The sequence below is a fragment of the Nerophis lumbriciformis genome, linkage group LG01, assembly GCF_033978685.3.
Source record: "Nerophis lumbriciformis linkage group LG01, RoL_Nlum_v2.1, whole genome shotgun sequence".
NCBI classification, from domain to species: Eukaryota; Metazoa; Chordata; class Actinopteri; order Syngnathiformes; family Syngnathidae; genus Nerophis; species Nerophis lumbriciformis.
In genome coordinates, this window is record NC_084548.2 from 30,572,173 (window position 1) to 30,591,601 (window position 19,429).

General features: G+C 41.8%; 2 protein-coding genes across 2 annotated transcripts in view; one reads left to right on the plus strand and one right to left on the minus strand.

Moving 5' to 3' along the window:
* On the plus strand, positions 1–2,797 carry mipb (major intrinsic protein of lens fiber b). The gene is made up of 4 exons (XM_061979269.1): positions 1–645; positions 711–875; positions 940–1,020; positions 1,838–2,797. The coding sequence occupies exons 1-4, from the start codon at positions 286–288 to the stop codon at positions 2,021–2,023; spliced, it is 792 nt and encodes a 263-aa protein (XP_061835253.1). The 5' UTR covers positions 1–285; the 3' UTR covers positions 2,024–2,797.
* Positions 2,798–7,533: 4,736 nt separating this feature from the next.
* Positions 7,534–19,429, minus strand: part of LOC133618690 (RNA-binding protein 38-like) — a 28,706-nt gene continuing 16,810 nt past the window's right edge. The window contains exon 4 of the mRNA XM_061979279.2: positions 7,534–8,382. Coding sequence (XP_061835263.1) covers positions 8,088–8,382 — 295 coding nt within the window. The 3' untranslated portion in view covers positions 7,534–8,087. The remainder of the gene's footprint in view (positions 8,383–19,429) is intronic.

A 19,429-nucleotide genomic window follows, 5' to 3' on the forward strand; every position in this document is an offset into this window, starting at 1 on the left:
CGTATTATAAAGCGCATGTCTGGCCCTCTCCGCCCCGTCAGAGCTGAACGTTTATCGGACGTCGTCGCGATCGATCCGACAATCCGATGCCCACCTGAGTTGTCATGTGTGTTTGAAGCAGGTGCAATCAGGTGGAAAGCGAGCACAGCAGCGTCACGCCACTCGTTGCAGATCCTGCCAGTGGATTTCCTCGACTCCACTTTCCTTTCCCAGCTGACGTGTGGACTGAACAGTTTCGAGCTGCTTCTGCCTTCTTCTGGTGGGCGTCGGTGAAAAAAAGCGACCATGTGGGAGTTCCGCTCCATGAGTTTTTGGCGGGCCGTCTTCGCAGAGTTCTTCGGGACCATGTTCTTTGTCTTTTTCGGCTTGGGTGCCGCCCTGCGCTGGAGCGTGGGGCCTCACCACGTCTTCCACGTGGCCCTGTGCTTCGGACTGGCGGCCGCCACCCTCATCCAGTCCATCGGCCACATCAGCGGCGGCCATATTAACCCCGCCGTCACCTTCGCCTACCTCGTCGGTGCCCAGTTGTCTCTCTTCCGCGCTTTTTTCTACATGGTCGCACAGTGCCTCGGTGCTGTGGCCGGGGCCGCCGTGCTGTACGGGGTCACGCCTGGCAACATGAGGGGCAACATGGCTTTGAATGCGGTAAGGAGACGACACTTCTGATCGGTGAAAAAAAACCACCCGCGTGACATGTTTGCCATACACAGCTGCAGCCTGGCGTCAGTCTGGGAATGGCCACCACGGTGGAGGTGTTCCTCACCATCCAGCTGGTGGTGTGCATCTTCGCCGTGACGGACGAGAGGAGAAACGGCCGCCTGGGTTCCGCCGCCCTCTCCATTGGCTTCTCCGTCGCCATCGGACATCTCATGGGGGTGAGCCAAACACAGCAGCACCGAGATGACGCGTACATGTAGATCACACCTGTATGTGTTCCAGATGTACTACACAGGTGCTGGCATGAACCCCGCCAGGTCCTTCGCACCTGCTGTGCTGTTCAGAAACTTCCTCAACCACTGGGTAAGAAGCTCACTTTTCTTTGTCACCGCCTCATACTTGCCAACCCTCCCGAATTTTCCGGGAGACTCCCGAAATTCAGCGCCTCTCCCGAAAACCTCCCGGGACAAATATTCTCCCGAAAATCTCCCGATTTTCAGCCGGAGCTGGAAGCCACGCCCCCTCCAGCTCCATGCGGACCTGAATGAGGACAGCCTTTTTCATGACGGGAGGACAACAGGGTGACAAGAACTAAATCATCCAGACTAGAGATAAATTGTAGTATTATGTTTATTTTACCTAAAAATAAATATATTTATTAATTTAATTAAAAACAACTAAATACATTTTTACTATATTTTGCTAAAAACATCAAAATTAATTGTATTTTTATTTGTATTTTTTCGTGACTCCTTATTACATCCAGCCATAGAATTATACATTAAAATAAACATATTTGAAATAATTGATTTTAAATTATCATAATAATTCATTTAAAATGACTATATTTAATTATTAAAATAATTGCTTGTTTATCAACAACTTTAGCATTTTATTCATTACATTTTGAAACTCTCAGAAGCCAAGTTATGTTATATTCCTTAATATTTATTTATGCAAGTTTGAAGTATCAATTATTTATCTAAACACAGTTTTGTTTGCATATTTTCAGGATGTAGATTATATATATATATATATATGAAATACTTGACTTGGTGAATTCTAGCTGTCAATATACTCCTCCCCTCTTAACCACGCCCCCACCCCCCACCTCCCGAAATCGGAGGTCTCAAGGTTGGCAAGTATGCACCGCCTCCTCAAACATGCCGACTGCTTTCAGGTGTACTGGGTGGGACCCATGATCGGCGCCGCCGTGGGCGCCCTCTTGTACGACTTTGTCCTGTTCCCGCGCATGAGGGGTCTGTCCGAGCGCCTGGCCACGCTGAAGGGCAGTCGGCCCCCGGAGAGGGAGAACCCGCAGGACCCTCGCGGCGAGCCCATCGAGCTCAAGACGCAGGCCTTATAAACCTGAAAGCTTCACGAGTCGTCACACAAGACTTCCTTAAAAAACGAAGAACACAAGAGTCAGGTCACCAAGTAAAGTTCTCCTCCCCCTCCATGACCTCACTCTGTACTCAGAGCTTCTGTGATGGAGAGGAGCATGCAAAGGGAGCAGGGAGGTTTTTGAGGGTGGGTGCTGTTGGAATTGGGTGGGGTAAGATGCAGGGTGAAAGGTCACTCTGGGTTTGTGCTTGTTTTCAGGTTAGACCGGTGAAGGTGGTTTCTCTTTCTTATCATCTCAATTTGTGGTTTTATTTTACTTTCTGCACTCCAGATGTGGATGTATGATTGGATTTGAGCAGGAGTTTTCAAATGGCTACATTTATCTTTGTGCGAGTGACAGCATTGTTGGGTGCATGACAGTGAATGTGTGTGTGAGTGTGTGTGTGTGTGTGTGTGTGTGTGTGTGTGTGTGTGTGTGTGTGCATGAGTGTGTGACATGAAGATTGCTAATGCAGTATTTTTTTTTTCATTGCAGCTGTCATGTTTTGTACCAATCACCTTTTTGTCATCGCTTTGTTTTAAGACACCATCATCTCCTCTCACGGTGATATTTGCAATTTTTACATAAACCATGGCTTTTTATCCCCCTTGGAGCCAACACAACCAAAGCAAATGTTGAATTAGACAACTGGAGAAACATGACAGGTCTGTTCACTAGAGACTATTATTTCATCCTCACAGGACTTCCATTACCGCCTTCAATAAACATTCAGTTACAATAAACATGCAAATATGTTACAGGATTTGGGTCACTTTCTTCACTTAATGCATGGGGGTCCAAGCTTTGTCCACCGACATTATACATGTTGTACATTAAAGATGCTAAAACCAATTCAACGCATAATCAATCAATCAATCAATCAATGTTTATTTATATAGCCCTAAATCACAAGTGTCTCAAAGGGCTGTACAAGCCACAACGATATCCTCGGTACAAAGCCCACATAAGGGCAAGGAAAAACTAACCCCAGTGGGACGTCGATGTGAATGACTATGATAAACCTTGGAGAGGACCGCATATGTGGGTAACACCCCACCTCTAGGGGAGACCGAATGCAATGGATGTCGAGTGGGTCTGACATAATATTGTGAGAGTCCAGTCCATAGTGGATCCAACATAATAGTAAGAGTCCAGTCCATAGTGGGGCCAGCAGGACACTATCCTGAGCGGAGACGGGTCAGCAGCGCATAACAATATGTACTAAACCAGTGAGTCTTAAACTGTGGGGCTCCATCACGTAATTAAATATTCAAACATCGTGTTGCTGTTCAAACTGTGTGCGATGTTACAGTGGCCAAAACTATTACCGTATTTTTCAGAGTATAAGTCGCACCGGAGTATAAGTCGCACCTGCCGAAAATGCATAATAAAGAAGGAAAAAAACATATATAAGTCGCACTGGAGCCCGGCAAAACTATGAAAAAAACTGTAACTTATAGTCCGAAAACTACGGTATATATACTAGTTAAATAAAACTACTGCCTTGTTTTTGATGATTATGTAGGCCTACTACGCTACTGTATTCTAATGTTGGTCATGATGGTGGTCCTTGAAGAGCCAAGTTTGTTCTGAGGTGAAACCATTTCGAGAACCACCACGCTAAACTCACCTGTGTGAAGTTGACCCTCCAAAACAGTGTTGAAATAGTCTCATTCGTTTGTGCATTTAAAATGGTTGTTTGTGCTGTTTCCGTTTTTGTGTTATTTGTGCTGCAAAAAAATTTGGTGTATTATAGTTTTTAAGTTTTATGGTTCTTCTGTGATCAACGTTTATTGAAGTTGTTAAAGCATTAACTATGTCAAAAAAACCCCAGTAAGTGCTGGTTTGTGCAGTTAAAATGTTTGTTCGTGCTGGTATTATTATGATTAAAGACTATTTCAAAGCCCCCAGCCCCGTTCTCTAAATTGAGCCAAAATAGTCTCATTTGTTTGTGCAGCAAAAATATTGTTTGGGGTGCTTGTGTTTTTCAGACATTAACCTTTCAAATTTCCGGACGTGACGTCATCGTGAAACTGGCCCCACCGGGATTCCTCAAACTAGGCCAAAATAATCTCAAATTAAGCCAAAATAGTCTCATTTTTGTTTGTGCTGGTTTGTGCAGTTGCAATGATCGAGTTTGCTGCCATCATTTATTATTTTTTAACGATTAACTTTAGGAAGTGACGTCGAATCCTCCGTTTTCAAACAAAACTGTCCAAATATCAAAATAGCCTAATTTATTTGTGCTATGTTTTTGCTGGTTTTGACGTTAAAATTGTGTTGCTATAATTTATTAATTGAATATTACGAGCTAGACTACTGCAACACAATTCTTGTCGGGATCCTCAGCAAGAACATCCAGAAGCTGCAATACATACAGAATAGTGCTGCTAGGATCCTGTTGAGAGTGCGGAAATATGACCATATCACACCGACTCTCAAATCCCTTCACTGGCTTCCTGTTCCACTCAGGATTGAATACAAAGTCTCCCTACTAACCCACCAGTGCCTCCATGGAAAAGCCCCCCTTCACCTCAAAGAACTACTCACCCCCAAATCCTCCACACGACACCTCCGCTCCGGACAGGCTAACCTCCTCCAAACTCCGAGGACAAAGCTACGAACAATGGGAGACCGGGCTTTCTGCTCCGCCGCTCCCAGTCTGTGGAACGCTCTCCCTGACCACCTGAGGGCACCACAGACTGTGGATGCTTTTAAAAAAGGCTTAAAAACCCTTCTATTTAAAAAAGCCTTATTTTTTTTTAGATATCTGCATACTAGTTCTAGCTATTAGGCTGTTCTAGTTTTTATTTCTATTATCTTTTTATTTTTTTTAATACACTGTAGCACTTTGAGGTTGTTTACTCAATGTAAAGTGCTTTTTACAAATAAAATCTATTATTATTATTATTATTACGATACAAAAAGTGATGTCACCACGTACAGTAGATCAGGAAGTTGTTTTCGGTTGTTCCTGCCATGCTAGTGTGCTACGTGCTGCCCAAAAAAATATAATAATCAAAAATATATAACATAAATAATAACATTAATAAATTAATAAATAAATACAAAAAACAAAAAATGCTACATGCTGCCACCGCAAACGTCATTGTTGTCTACTTTTTAAAAGTTTGTTCTCGTCTGATTTTTAAAAATCCCACGTAATACTTTTGTTTCAGTACATACGCCGTCTTGTACAAGTTGTCACCGTCACAGGAAGAGCAGGTTCACGATGACGTCACATCTGGACATTTGAAACATTAATCATTTCTAAATAAAAAACCCGCAATCAGTAATTTATGTTGCACAAAAAAGCACAAATTAATGAGACTATTTTGGTTTAATTTGGAGAAAGTGGGGGGCTGGCTGACCTTTGATTGACCTTTAGAATAATCTTTAATAACTCCGAAAAGAAAGCAGCACAAACAAACATTTTGACTGCACAAACGGTTGGGACTGGTGTGGGGAGGTTTTGACATAATTAAGGACTGTTTATATGTAATAACAACTTAGTTACACGTTAATAACATTAAAAAAAATAAAACGTTAATACTTTAAAAGCTATAACAGTTAAACCCAACATAAAATAATCTTTCATTACTCAAAAACGAAAGCCGCACGAACAACCATTTCAACTGCACAAACGAATGAGACAATTTCAGAGTTTCGCAAGTGATCAATCACTCAATCAATCAATCAAAGTGTATTTATACAGCCCTTAATCACAAGTGTCTCAAAGGGCTGCACAAGCCACAACGACATCCTCGGCTCAGATCCCACATCAGGGCAAGAAAAAAACTCAACCCAATGGGATACAATGAGAAACCTTGAAGGGGACCGCAGCTAAACTATTTAAAAAAAAAAGAAATCCCAAAGCAAAACATTGCATCTTAGTTTTTGTGTCATAGGTGACAAAGCAAACAGTTGTGTTATGTCTAATACACATCATTAATAATACATCTATTTTCAAAACTGGTTATCCTCATCAGGGTTGCGAGGGTACACTGGAGCCTATCCCAGCTGACTTCAGGCACCCTAGATTGGTTTGCTAGCCAATCACAGGGCACATCATTAATAATGAATTGCTTGGCTTTTCAGAACATGCCAAGATCCAATAAAAAAAATTGCTGCAGGCCCAAAATGGCCTCTGCAACGCACTTTGGACACCCCAGACTGAAAGCATGGGTCCCAAAGTGCAGCTTGTTTTTTTTATTATCAAAATACAAATTGGGAGGTATAGCTCGGTTGGTAGAGTGGCCGTGCCAGCAACTTGAGGGTTCCAGGTTCGATCCCCGCTTCCGCCATCCTAGTCACTGCCGTTGTGTCCTTGGGCAAGACACTTTACCCACCTGCTCCCAGTGCCACCCACACTGGTTTAAATGTAACTTAGATATTGGGTTTCACTATGTAAAGCGCTTTGAGTCACTAGAGAAAAAGCGCTATATAAATATAATTCACTTCACTTCACAAATTAATAATGGAAATTAAATAAGAAAGCTAAAAACTACAACAAAAAAATGGAAAAACAGCTAAAAGATGCAATTAAGAGAAAATAATTCAACTGTGTTTTTACAGCATTAAAAGTGTCAAAGTGTTCATCACATCCCATTTTTCAGTACTCGGCCCTCAATGGAAAGACTTTGGCCACTTTCAAACCAAGCAGCATGTGAGTTGGTGCATTACCACTCCAGCCAGTAGATGGCGATAAGAGCTCATATAAATGATGTAAATCTATGCATCCATCCATTTTCTACCGCTTGTCCCTTTCAGGGTCGCGGGGGGTGCCAGAGCCTATCGCAGCTGCATTCGGGTGGAAGGCGGGGTACACCCTGGACAAGTCGCCACCTCATCACAGGGCCAACACAGATAGACAGACAACATTCACACTCACATTCACACACTAAGGACCATTTAGTTTTGCCAATCAACCTATCCCCAGGTGCATGTCTTTGGAGGTGGGAGGAAGCCGGAGTACTCGGGAAGAACCCACGCAGTCACGGGGAGAACATGCAAACTCCACACAGAAAGACCCCAAGCCCGGGAATCGAACCATGGTAAATCCCAAGTATAAAACGGTGCATTCATTGTGAGTTGCATTTGTATCAAGTGTAAGAGCTCCAGCTGTGTCCCAATTTCATGGGCTGCATTTGAAAGATGACATTCTCCAAATATAGTTTGTTCCTATCCGGCATTACTACTGCTACTTCTTCTAAATGGAGAACTCCACTTGTTCAGCCTAACTTCCACGTTGTCCAACTTGAGGAAGAATGTGTCAGACAGTTCTGACATTGTCCTGCATTACTTTACAACGCTTCCTTTCAACACAGCTCATTTGTTTTGGAGTATGACCTTTACTTCCATAAACGTGAATCCATTGGTGTACTTCTCGAAAGGAAACGTCTCCTCAATGAGTCATCCGTGCCTCCTTAGGCTCAACATTCATTCTGCTCTGAAACTGACCTCAATATGAACACAGTATCATCCAGCCTCAATTGTAAGAGGAAACATTGCTTTTATTTTTGCATATTTGTTCTAAGGTGGTGAATAACTTTGTTTAACGTGATTCCACATGAATAAGGGACACTGAAGCATCTTTAGTCTGATTCTGCATCTGAAGATGAAAATACCCTGACACTGCTGCCTCTTCTTTTGTAACATTTACATCCAAAGTGAACATCTTTGGAGGCCAAATATCCAACAACAACTGTCCTGATTGAAATGTAACAATATTCTATTGAAGATTGTATTGATTGAGCAGGTGGTAAGACCTGCATTGGAGGAAGGGGAAGTCTCAGCCTGCAATGAGCTTTGCAGAAACATAAAATGTAACAAAAATGGGATATTCAGTCTCTCTTGCTCCAGTCCGTCACTTTTCACTTATAAAAACATTCAGGTTGTTTAAAGAAAAAGTAGCAATACTATTTGTATCAACCAATAAAGCAAAACATACAAAAGTAATGAGTGCTTTCTGTAAGCCCTTTTCGATGACATCAAGCTTTCCGCTTGTCTCATCCTGATGATGTCACAGTCACGTTGTATTGGCTCATCACTGCGCACGGTGGGGCTGTGGCACAGGGTAAGGGATGAGGGTCTGTGGGGGCACAGACACCGTGGGGAGCGCGGCCACAGGCGGCTGGCTGCTAGCCGGCGGGGTTGCGGGTAAAGTTGGCGTCCCGGCTGAGAAGCTGTAGCTGAGGTAGCCTGGTGATGGGCTGTACGGGTAGTGGTCCAGCCCTGAGGGAGTGAAGGGGCTGTATGCGGAGCTGTAGTCCAAGTAAGGGGGGGGCAGCACCAGGCTGGGCTGGAGGAACGCTGGAGGGTAGATGTAAGGATGTCCAAGCCTGAAGGACAGAAGGGACAAACAGTTAATTCTGTCCTAGATTCGTAAAAAGGTGTCTCATTGTAGGCTGTAACGAATAATCAATTAAATTGATTAATTATATCAGAAGAAAGCTTCAATCTACAAAACCCAAAACCAGTGAAGTTTGCTTGTTGTGTAAATCGTAAATAAAAACAGAATACAATGATTTGCAAATTCTTTTCAACTTATATTCAATTGAACAGACGGCAAAGACAAGATACTTAACGTTCAAACTGGTAAACTTTGTTATTTTTTGCAAATATTAGCTCATTTGGAAGTTGATGCCTCCACCATGTTTCAAAAACGCTGGCCCAAGTGGCAAAAAAGACTGAGAAAGTTGGGGAATGCTCATCAAACACTTATTTGGAACATCCCACAGGTGAACAGGCTGATTGGGAACAGGTGGGTGCCATGATTGGGTATAAAAGCAGCTTCCATGAAATGCTCAGTCATTCACAAACAAGGATGGGGTGAGGGTCACCACTTTGTGAACAAATTGTCAAACAGTTTAAGAAAAACATTTCTTAACAAGCTATTGCAAGGAATTTAAGGATTTCACCATCTACAGTCTGTAATATCATAAAAAGGTTCAGAGAATCTGGAGAAATCACTGCATGTAAGCAATAAGGATGAAAACCAACGTGACCTTGGATTCCTTAGGCGGTACAGCAACAAAAAACAACATCATTGTGTAAAGGATATCACCACATGGGCTCAGAAACACTTCAGAAAACTACTGTCAGTAACTACAGTTTGTTGCTACATCTGTAAGTGCATGTTAAAACTTTACTATGCAAAGTGAAAGCCATTTATCAACAACACCCATAAACTCAGCCAACTTTGCTAGGCCTGAGCTCATCTAAGATGGACTGATGCAAAGTGGAAAAGTGTTCGGTGGTCTGACGAGTCCACATTTCAAATTGTTTTGGGAAACTGTGGACGTTGTGTCCTCTGGACCAAAGAGGAAGAGAAACATCTGGATTGTTATAGATGCAAAGTTCAAAAGCTAGCATCTGTGATGGTATGGGGGTGTATTAGTGCCCAAGGCATGGGTAACTTACACATCTGTGAAAGCAAAATTAATGCTGAAAGGTACATACAGGTTTTGGAGCAACATATGTTGCCAGCCTAGAAACGTCTTTTTCATGGACGCCCCTGCTTATTTCAGTAAGACAATGCCAAGCAACATTCTGCACGTGTTACAACAGCGTGGCTTCATAGTAAAAGAGTGCAGGTACTAGACTGGCCTGCCTGTAGTCCAGACCTGTTTCCCATTGAAAATGTGTGGCACATTAGGAAGCCTAAAATACCACAACGGAGACCCCCGGACTGTTGAACAACTTAAGCTGTACATCAAGCAAGAATTGGAAATAATTCCACCTGAAAAGCTTAAAAAAATTGGTCTCCTCAGTTCCCAAACGTTTACTGAGTGTTGTTAAAAGGAAAGGCCATGTAACACAGTGGTAAAAATGGCCCTGTGCCAACCTTTTTTGCAATGTGTTGCTGCCATTAAATTCTGAGTTAATGATTATTTGCCAAAAAAATTAAGTTTCTCAGTTCAAACATTAAATATCTTGTCTTTGCAGTCTATTCAATTGAATATAAGTTGAAAAGAATTTGCAAATCATTGTATTCTGTTTTGATTTACCATTTACACAACGTACCAACTTCACTGGTTTTGGTTTTTGTATATTATGTTGCTTTGATTAACCGTTTATTTAATGAGTGTAACTAATACAAATGTATCACATCCCGATCACTTGGAGTGCCCGGAACTTTAAATATGCGGAAATAGTTTCCCCACAGCCGCTATAATAGAGCACACATGACAACCCTAGTGAGTGGGTGCCGACATCTGTGTGGCAGTGAACAGCGGCTATTTTACCTTTTTTTTTAAAATTAATGCAAACATGTTAATAGTGCAATTTCAATGTGGATGATGTGCATTTATTTGGATAAAAAACCCTGAAGAAAGCTATGGCAAGCAGAAAACTAAGATACTTGAAAACTATTTTCCCTCAAGTGTACGCATTGAGGCTATGTATTGTGTTTTCCCTGATTACTCTATACAAACTATTCGATAGATTACTCAATTACTAAAAAAATCGATAGCTGCAACCCTAACTGATTGGACTGTAGTAGTGCTGTCAAATGATTAAAACAAATCAATCAGATTAATTACACATTTAAATTTGGATTAATCACTGGTTATTACTCAATCGCATAACTTTATTGTAAAAAACACTCCAATATGTGAACACAAATGCAATTTTATTGTCAGAATGTCATCCACAACACTTGTTAAATGTTTTACTTGAACAGTTTTATCTAAAGTCCAGTCAGGGTGTATTTTGGAGTGAAATTTGCCAGCGAGCACTCATCTTTACACTGACATAGTGCACATTGCTCTGAACACTCACTGTATCACATCTTGCTCCGCCTTTCAGGCAACTGAAAAGTAAAGGAGCATTTACAGTCACAATAAATTGTGTGATTGATATACATGATTAATGCGAACATGTTTTGTGATCAATCACAGGAGTTATCTCATTATTTTGGACAGCATACATGCTTGTATACACAGGTATACACGCAATAGATACAATACGCCCACTGCTAGCACTCAGAGCTACCTACATCAGTGATGAGAGAGGAGGGGGAAAAAAAACTATTGGATTCAGTGGTGCCCTGGCCTGAGGCTCCCCACTTAACCTGAATTGCCTGCGTTTTATCTGGCAGCAGCAGCACAGATCATATGAGAAAAACTAGGTTACGCCGACTGTGCTAAAGTAGCAGCAGCAGGTGACAGAATGTAACCATCCTGTGACCAGTGCCTGCAATAACGCCATCAACCTGACGCTAACCTTTGTGGTGAACATGTGATGCTGCTTACTCCTAAACACTCTCAACCTAGGAGCAGGTGTGCATTCACAACAAACTGGACCACTGTGCTGTATACACAACACACACACGCCAGCATACAAACTGGGCTGTTACACCTCCTTTCTTAAACGGATTTAACCCCACAGCCTATGTGACTATCAAAACAAAATACAGGTATTTAGACATGAATTGTTAACATCATGCACTCACTGAACATGATCAGCTCCAATACAGCTTCACAAAGAAAACCATGTTCACTTTCCATGGACAGGTAGTAAGTTAAAGATGGTCCCAGTATTTGATGGACTTATTTAGAGACACATTAAAACATTAGACACAGCTCTGCGTGTAACAGAGCAATGTTGTACACGGTGTGTTGCAGAAGCGATGTAAAGGACTAACTTGCACACTATGATCCTTCTGTATGTACTCGACTGGTCAAAGGTTTTACAAAACCTCATTTATAGCAGTGAGTAAGTCATTTTCACTGGTACTTCAAATTATAACTATTATACAACTTTTGTAAACAGATCTACTGTAAAGTCCTCAAATATTTGGACATTGACAGCTTTTATTTAAAGGTTTTGTCTTTATAGTAGGCACCCTCACAATGGATTAGAAATAAATTGTTCAATAAACAAATCTGCATATGATTTTCAGTTTTAATTTAAGGGCTGTGACAAATAAGGGTCATTTATCATTTAGGTGTTAACGCTGCAGCTACAGGATAGCATTGAGTGTGCATAAACACTGAAAATATAACCACCATTTTAACACTTAAATGAAAATAGTTTACTGTAAATAAAACACATGGACATAATGAAATTGTATTTACTATAATCAAACAAGATGAATATATTGTTACGGCTGGCACTGGGCTGCAACGACATATTTATGATTTACTGTATATCAGTTGAAACACTGAAAATAAAGGAATATTTTCCACATAAAGTATATGTAATTCTTAAATGGTAAATGTCATATTTTCGGAAAACTTCTTAATCATAGCCCAAACTTAACACTTCAGTCACATGCGTATTTGATTATTAGTTGATTGATTTCAAATCCATTGTGGTTGTGTAACAATGTGTACACTGTGAAGGCAAAAATCATAAAAAAAACTGTCACCGTCCAAATACTTCTGGACCTTACTGTAACTAAGTTATAAGAACATTGATAGAAAAGGATGTACAAGATAATAATATAGTTATAGTATAGATAATAAATGTATAGTACTACTCAACTCTTTCGACATACTCACTGCAATAAACTAGGTGTTCTAAACTTTCTAAACTAATCAGATGTACTCCTAATAGATCAGCCTTCTTTGCACAGTGTATAAGGGTGCAAAAACATTTTTTGTCACATCCAAACCGCGATTATTTTACATCTCGATTTTAAATCAATTCATAATTTTGAAAAATGTATTTTAAAAAGTCATTCTAAGGCCATCTTCATGCAGCACAAAGGAGCTATTCTAATCTGTAACCTGTTTTTAAAAAGTTTCATCATAATTATACCATTGCGAAAATAGTTTTGAATTGAGAAGTGTATTGAATCGAGAATCGATTCTGAATTTAATCGTCACCCCCGAATCGGAATCGTATCGAATCAGTAGGTGTCCACAGATTTACACCTATAATAGTGTATGTGGTTAGCCACATGCACAGCTGATTTGTTATGTCATCTTTAAAGACAGTTTATAAAATAAAAAAGTCCATAAAAGCATGCTTAGAGGAACCTGCACACAACCTGACCGTGAAACACCTTTGCTATGAACTAGAACATAGGTTGTGAACCAGAAGACCCTCTCCAGGTGCAATATAAGTGACCTCAGACCTTACAAATGTTCTTCTGGTCAGACAGCCATAAAATCAATGTGTAGATAAGAGGCTAGCTGTCCTTGTCCAACTTGTCTACTGCTTTTTTACTTATTACCATAGGAGTTATGGTTAGAATGTACTGTGGAGGTCATTCATCCAGGTTTGAACCTCATTGAAGTAAATGAATCATTTGAACTTGTGTCACACTCCGTTTACTCAGGAGAGGTGTTTTAATCAAGTGTGGTTTTATATTAATAGGGACTGCGAGCTGGGTTTAGACCGTTGTAAGACAGGTTAGTTTTACCCTACTGATGATGTGTTGTTGCAATAGTAATATTGCAACAACTCAGTGGGGTAATATTTACCCCGCTGATGATGTGTTGTTGCAATATTACTATTGCAACAACACATCATGAGTAGGGTAAAACTAACCTGTCTCACGACGGTCTAAACCCAGCTCACGTTCACTATTAGTGGGTGAACCATCCAACGCTTGGTGAATTCTACTTCACAATCATAGGAAGAGCCGACATCAAAGGATTAAAAAGCAACGTCGCTATTTTTGCTTTGCTCCCTCTGAACTGTTTAGTGGACTGATTGGAGACAGCTGGGACAATTAACAGTTCAAGCGATGTGATTGGAGCAGAGGGTTGGGAATGGCTGCTTGAATAGCAGGAAGAGGCCTAGCAGCAGGGGGTGACAAGGAGAGACAGGAAGCGTGGCCGCTGGGAGGAGGAGCAGGACCTCAGGTCAGAGGTGGTGGCTACTACTCTGCCTGCAGCAGAGATTCTGAGGAGAGCGTCACTGACCAAAAGTGTAACAAAGAAAGTTGACAAGGAAAAGGAGAAGGAAGACCTGCTGAAGACCATCTAGATCTGCTGCAACCACGCTGAGAACTACTACTCCAACGACCTAATGGGTCAAACGGGAGTAAACTGCCAGACCTCTACGAGTGAGGGGGCGAGCCAAGGAAACCTACCGCGAAGGAACAAGTTACAAGTAAGAGAAACACCTCACAAGCGGGAGGTACGAGGGAAGGCGGGGTGGAGAATGTTGGGAGTCCGACGCGGTGCGACACAGCATAGACTGTGATGTACTGGAGTGAGGACACATGGCAGTCAGAAGTGGTGTTGCAGGAAGGACTGGTGAGTGGCGCTGGAGGCCCGTAGTTAAGCCTAAAGGGATCAAGGTGATTGGCCACCTTCCAGACTCCTCCTCCCCTATACTAAAAGAAAGCTGCTGGAACAGGTAATGGCCTTCCCTGCCCATGTTATCATTGGTACTATTTTAGATGGACTTTATCCTTTTAATCTTTCGTTGCACATTTTTACCATCATTTTTAAGCAACTAAATGATTCGTAGCTGGAATTAAATTATTTTAGACAGCTTTTAAGTATTTCTTAACAGTGGAACTTTTCCTTTTAATTGCTGGTAAAAACATAAAAAGAACTTTGCTTAAACACGTCACAGTCACACATCAAATTGTTTCTACTCTTGCTGTCCAGATTCCATAAGGCCCAATTTCCCCTTCACGTTTTTCAATTTAAATTTATGGTAGAATAGCCCCTTGAGACGCAGCCTCTCGTTTTTCAAGGGGGTACCTAGATGCAGCATTCTTAAATGGCAGCAGGCAAAGATGTTCAAGCAGAGTCTTTAGAGCCAGAGATGTCACCTTGAGGCTGGGTGTTGGTGTCCTGAGGTGTTGAGCTGGAAACAATCAGGAGTATCTGACTGATGCACATATCTGCTTGCTGACAACATGGCTACTTGCACTGCAAAATATCTCTGGACCCACATTACCCACAATGCCCTGCTGGGCTTCCTCGTCTGCTTCATGAGTCTGTCAGTTACATAATGTAAATGCAGAGTTGTGTTAAGACAAAAAACAGTACAAAGCTAAAACTTAAAGGAACATGAACTGTGGTACGACGCCCTCGCCCATACCCCCCCGCCCCCCCTTTTGATATCACATGTCCCCTTGATCCCACCACGACTCTCCTACAGCAGAAGTGCGATGCCATTCTCCAGGCCGTGTGCTGCCGCCTGACTTATCCAATGTGACAGCCGCGTTGTACGAGAGAGCGGCTCGCCGTCCCGCGTTATCGGGCAAGTAGCTGGCTGTCAAATGCACACTACCACACAGAACGCACACATGCACGGATATGTTTTTTCTGTCACATGTAGATGAAGTAGAATGCTTCAAAGACTGTGTGCATGTGCATGTGCATGTGCACGTGTACGCGTGCGTGCGACAGGCTAATTGGCGCAGCTGCATGGGTGTACACTAACAGACCCATGAGAGCAGAATAACCTCCACAGACGACACTCATCCTCCTCTCTGTCGATTTACTCCCTCGCAGCCAGCTTCCTCTGTCCTCCCACTCAACACTCGTCCCTCCAAAAACATAAAAGAGGTGTAGGACGAAGTGAACAGAGGGAAGAAATAACAAGCGTGGAGACTCCTTGGGCGAGTAAGGAGCATGAGAAGAGGGGGGAGACGTTCAAAGGTGAAGGCTCAGCCATCATATCCTTCATGCCTTAAGACAGCCACGCTTTTAATAGATCAGATCAGGGATGTGAGGAGGGTGAGTCAGTCAGAGGAGAAAAACACACACTGGAGAGAGATGTCCCCTCTCTACAAGCGCACAGTTGGAGCTTGAGGGAGGGAGAGAGGCAGAAAGGCCAACATCTGAGCTGGACACTCTGCTGTCAACATGCAAATTAATTCTACATTTGACTGGGGAGTCACAGTGACAAAAGACCCAATAGACATTATCTTGACACACAGTGTCATAATGGCTTGGATGTATCTTAGAATGAAATGCTTACAAATCATGCAGATGAAGAAAGACAACAGCATCAGCAGTCATCTGTGCTAAATCGCACAGCTAAATGATCTTATAGTCACTCATCAATAGCAAACTCATCTCAGCTTTTGGAGAGACATACAGTAGCCCTAAATCTTCCAGGCTGAGTCCCATTTTTCACATTTACTGATAAAACAAGTATATGAATAAAAACAGACCAAAATATAATGTTACTAGTCGTCACTAGTCGTTACAACAACAATATGTTGTTAATAATATAACAGATAGCAGCATATGATGATGAATGGTGCGTACCATTTACTACGGAAGTTGGAAGTCACTTGACATCATAGCCAAGTTTTGATCGTTCAAATTACGAGGTCGGAAATCAAGATGGTAACATGCACGAAAGCTATTCTTGCGCTTGTCTTATTTGAATGTAAACAACTTCCGGAAAAATATGAGCTCCTTTTGCAACCTTCACACATGGATGAAGAGGAACACAAGGACGCGATTGCTAGCGACGTAGTACGCATACAGCACATGAAAGAAGGTCATTTACTCTAAAGTAACATTATCATTTATAGATACAAGTCAAACAATACATTCGATAGAGCCGATTTAGCACGAATAAAACTGGCCAGAAGTGCTCTTAACAGCTATCTTAAAAGCTTCTGTTATTGTTTACACTCAGAGCAGTCATCTTAGAAAGCCAACTTGGGAATGGCGAAGACTCTCCAACCTTCCGAGTAGGAAATACGACCTTGAAGGGCGTTCCAGTTGAAACTTACGACAAGGAACTCGGAAATTCTGACTTTCCAGTACAAATGGAAAGCACCATAAGTATCAAGAGTACCTCGCTAAATGATACAATACACAGCTCACAATTACAATGTCTCGATATGGCGATACAGTAGTATACTTGTCCTCGATTATAGCGGGTTTACTTTTCAGTCCCCTGTGGTAGGCGGTTTTCCGCTAAATGGAGACGCTATTCATATAACTATCTTATCCATTTTTAATCTTTCTAAGGCCGCCACAGTTTTCACACACACATATAAACGCTCCCTATGCTCTTAAAGGGGAACTGCACTTTTTTTGGAATTTGTAAATCATATTCAATCATGAGCGACAAGAACACATATGTATTTTTTTTTTTTAAATTTAGGATTCTGAAGATGATAAAAAACGCGTGCAAGATGCCGCTAATGGGAGTCATTATTGTAGCCTTTAAAGCCCTCTAAAGCAACTTCAAACCCCTCCACTAACATTTTACATACACGCTGCAAGTATGTATAAAATGTAACAGACACATTCATAACAATATATAATGTGTTCAATATTGACTGTATTTTGGTCATTTTAAGTATTGCTTATTGCTTATTTCCTGGGCGCATTTATTTTCGTTCCCATAACAACGTATCCCCGACTTCCAGCAACAAATGTGTGTGTTGTAATCATGGCAAACTTGGTAATAGACGACAAAGACGATTATTTTTGGACAATGAGGATTCAAAACCTTATCTTTTTGAAGCCGAATATACAGAGGATGAATTGCTGGTTATAGAAGCAAGGAGGAACATAGGGTGAAACGTTGGAACAGACGGAAGTCGAGAGAGTCACCGGCGTGTGACTTGACGCTGCAAATGTGGAACTTATATGTCAATACATTTTATTTTTATTTGGTATAGCGCTTTTCAGAACACTCAAAGACGCTTTACAGGATAAAAAATTAAAATATAAAACAGTTTAAAGTAATAATATAAAATACAGGAAATATAAAAGCAGTACATTGTAAAATACATAATAATACAGGACAATTACAAGACAGGACATTACGAAACACAGAACACTAATCACTGGTTAAAAGCAGATCTGAATAGGTGTGTTTTGAGAAGGCTTTTGAAGGTGGGAAGGTCTGGGCAGTCACGGATGGGTTTGGGAAGAGTGTTCCAGAGGGTGGGAGCAGCGATGGAGAAGGCTCTATCACCCCAGGTCCGGAGCTTGGTTCTGAGTGGTGGGGAGAGGAGGTTGGCATCAGAGGAGCGGAGGCTGCGTGAAGGGGTATGGCGGTGAAGCAGGTTGGTGAGGTAGCAGGGGGCCTGGTTGTGGAGGGCTTTGTGGGTGAGGAAGAGGATTTTAAAGAGGATCCGGGGAGGAACAGGGAGCCAGTGAAGTTTCTGGAGGACTGGGGTGATGTGCTCACGGGAGCGGGTGTGGGTGAGCAGGAGTTTATTGAGAATTTTGTAAGATGAGCCGTAGAGGATGCTGTTGCAGTAGTCAAGTCTGGAGGTGATGAAGGCATGGATCAGGGTTTCATCGGCAGAGAAGGAGAGGGATGGACGGAGACGGGCAACATTTTTGAGGTGGAAGAAAGCAGTTCTTGTGATGTGGTTGACATGGTGTTGAAAAGAGAGGTTATTGTCCAGAATGACTCCGAGGTTGCGGATGTGAGTGGATGGGGACAGAGTGAAGTTGTCGACAGAGAGGTGGAAGTTGTGAGCAGTTTTGGTGAGGGATTTGGGGCCGATGATGAGCATGTCAGATTTGTCACAGTTGAGTTTGAGGAAGTTGGAGTGCATCCATGATTTGATTTCAGTGAGGCAGTCGTCAGGGTGGAGAGAGTTATGGAGGAGATGGATTTTGTGGAGATTTATAGCTGGACATCATCTGCGTAGCAGTGGAATTGGAGGTGATGGCGGCGGATGATGTTACCGAGGGGGAGCATGTACAAGATGAAGAGAAGTGGACCAAGCACCAAACCCTGGGGGACACCTTGTTGGCATAGCTTTGCTCTATGGCATGAAACTATTTGTGTGGTCTATATAGAAGTGTGATCTAAACAACAGAACCTATTTTTAGAACACCGAAGGTGCGCACTGGGTATCCTATATCAGGGATTCTTAAATTGTGGTATAGGTACCATTAGTGGTACGCGGGCTCAATCTAGTGATATGCCAAAGAATCACTTAATTAAGTGATTAGTGTTTAATTTTCCAATATTCAAACACAGTGTTAGTTAGAACCGTGTGTAATGTTACAGTGGCCGAAAATATTAAATATTTGTGGCCACTGTAACTTTATGGTAGTCTGAGGTAGTACTTGGTGAAAAAAGTTTGAAAACCAGTGTCTTATATCATCCTATAAAAATCTCCACAAAATGAACGCCATTAAAAGGCAACACCAGCAGACACCGAAACAAATAATTACATGTGTATTAATCAGCCCCTTTAACAGTTACAACAACTATAACATGTCATTGCTTAGTAGACTGTCAATTGTTTTATTTCTGACTGTCCAAATTGACAAAAATGGAAGATTCTCTCCATCTATCATTCCAGTGATCACCTCCTCACAATGAGCGCGGTGCAGTTATTTGTGCGTAAATGTACCAGTTTGAACGTACATCCATAATGAGCATAACGAGTGCTAAATTATTTAATTTCCATCTCCTCCTACCAGTATCACAAGTTATTGTGCTCATATGTACTTTACGCAGTAATGCTTGGGTGAG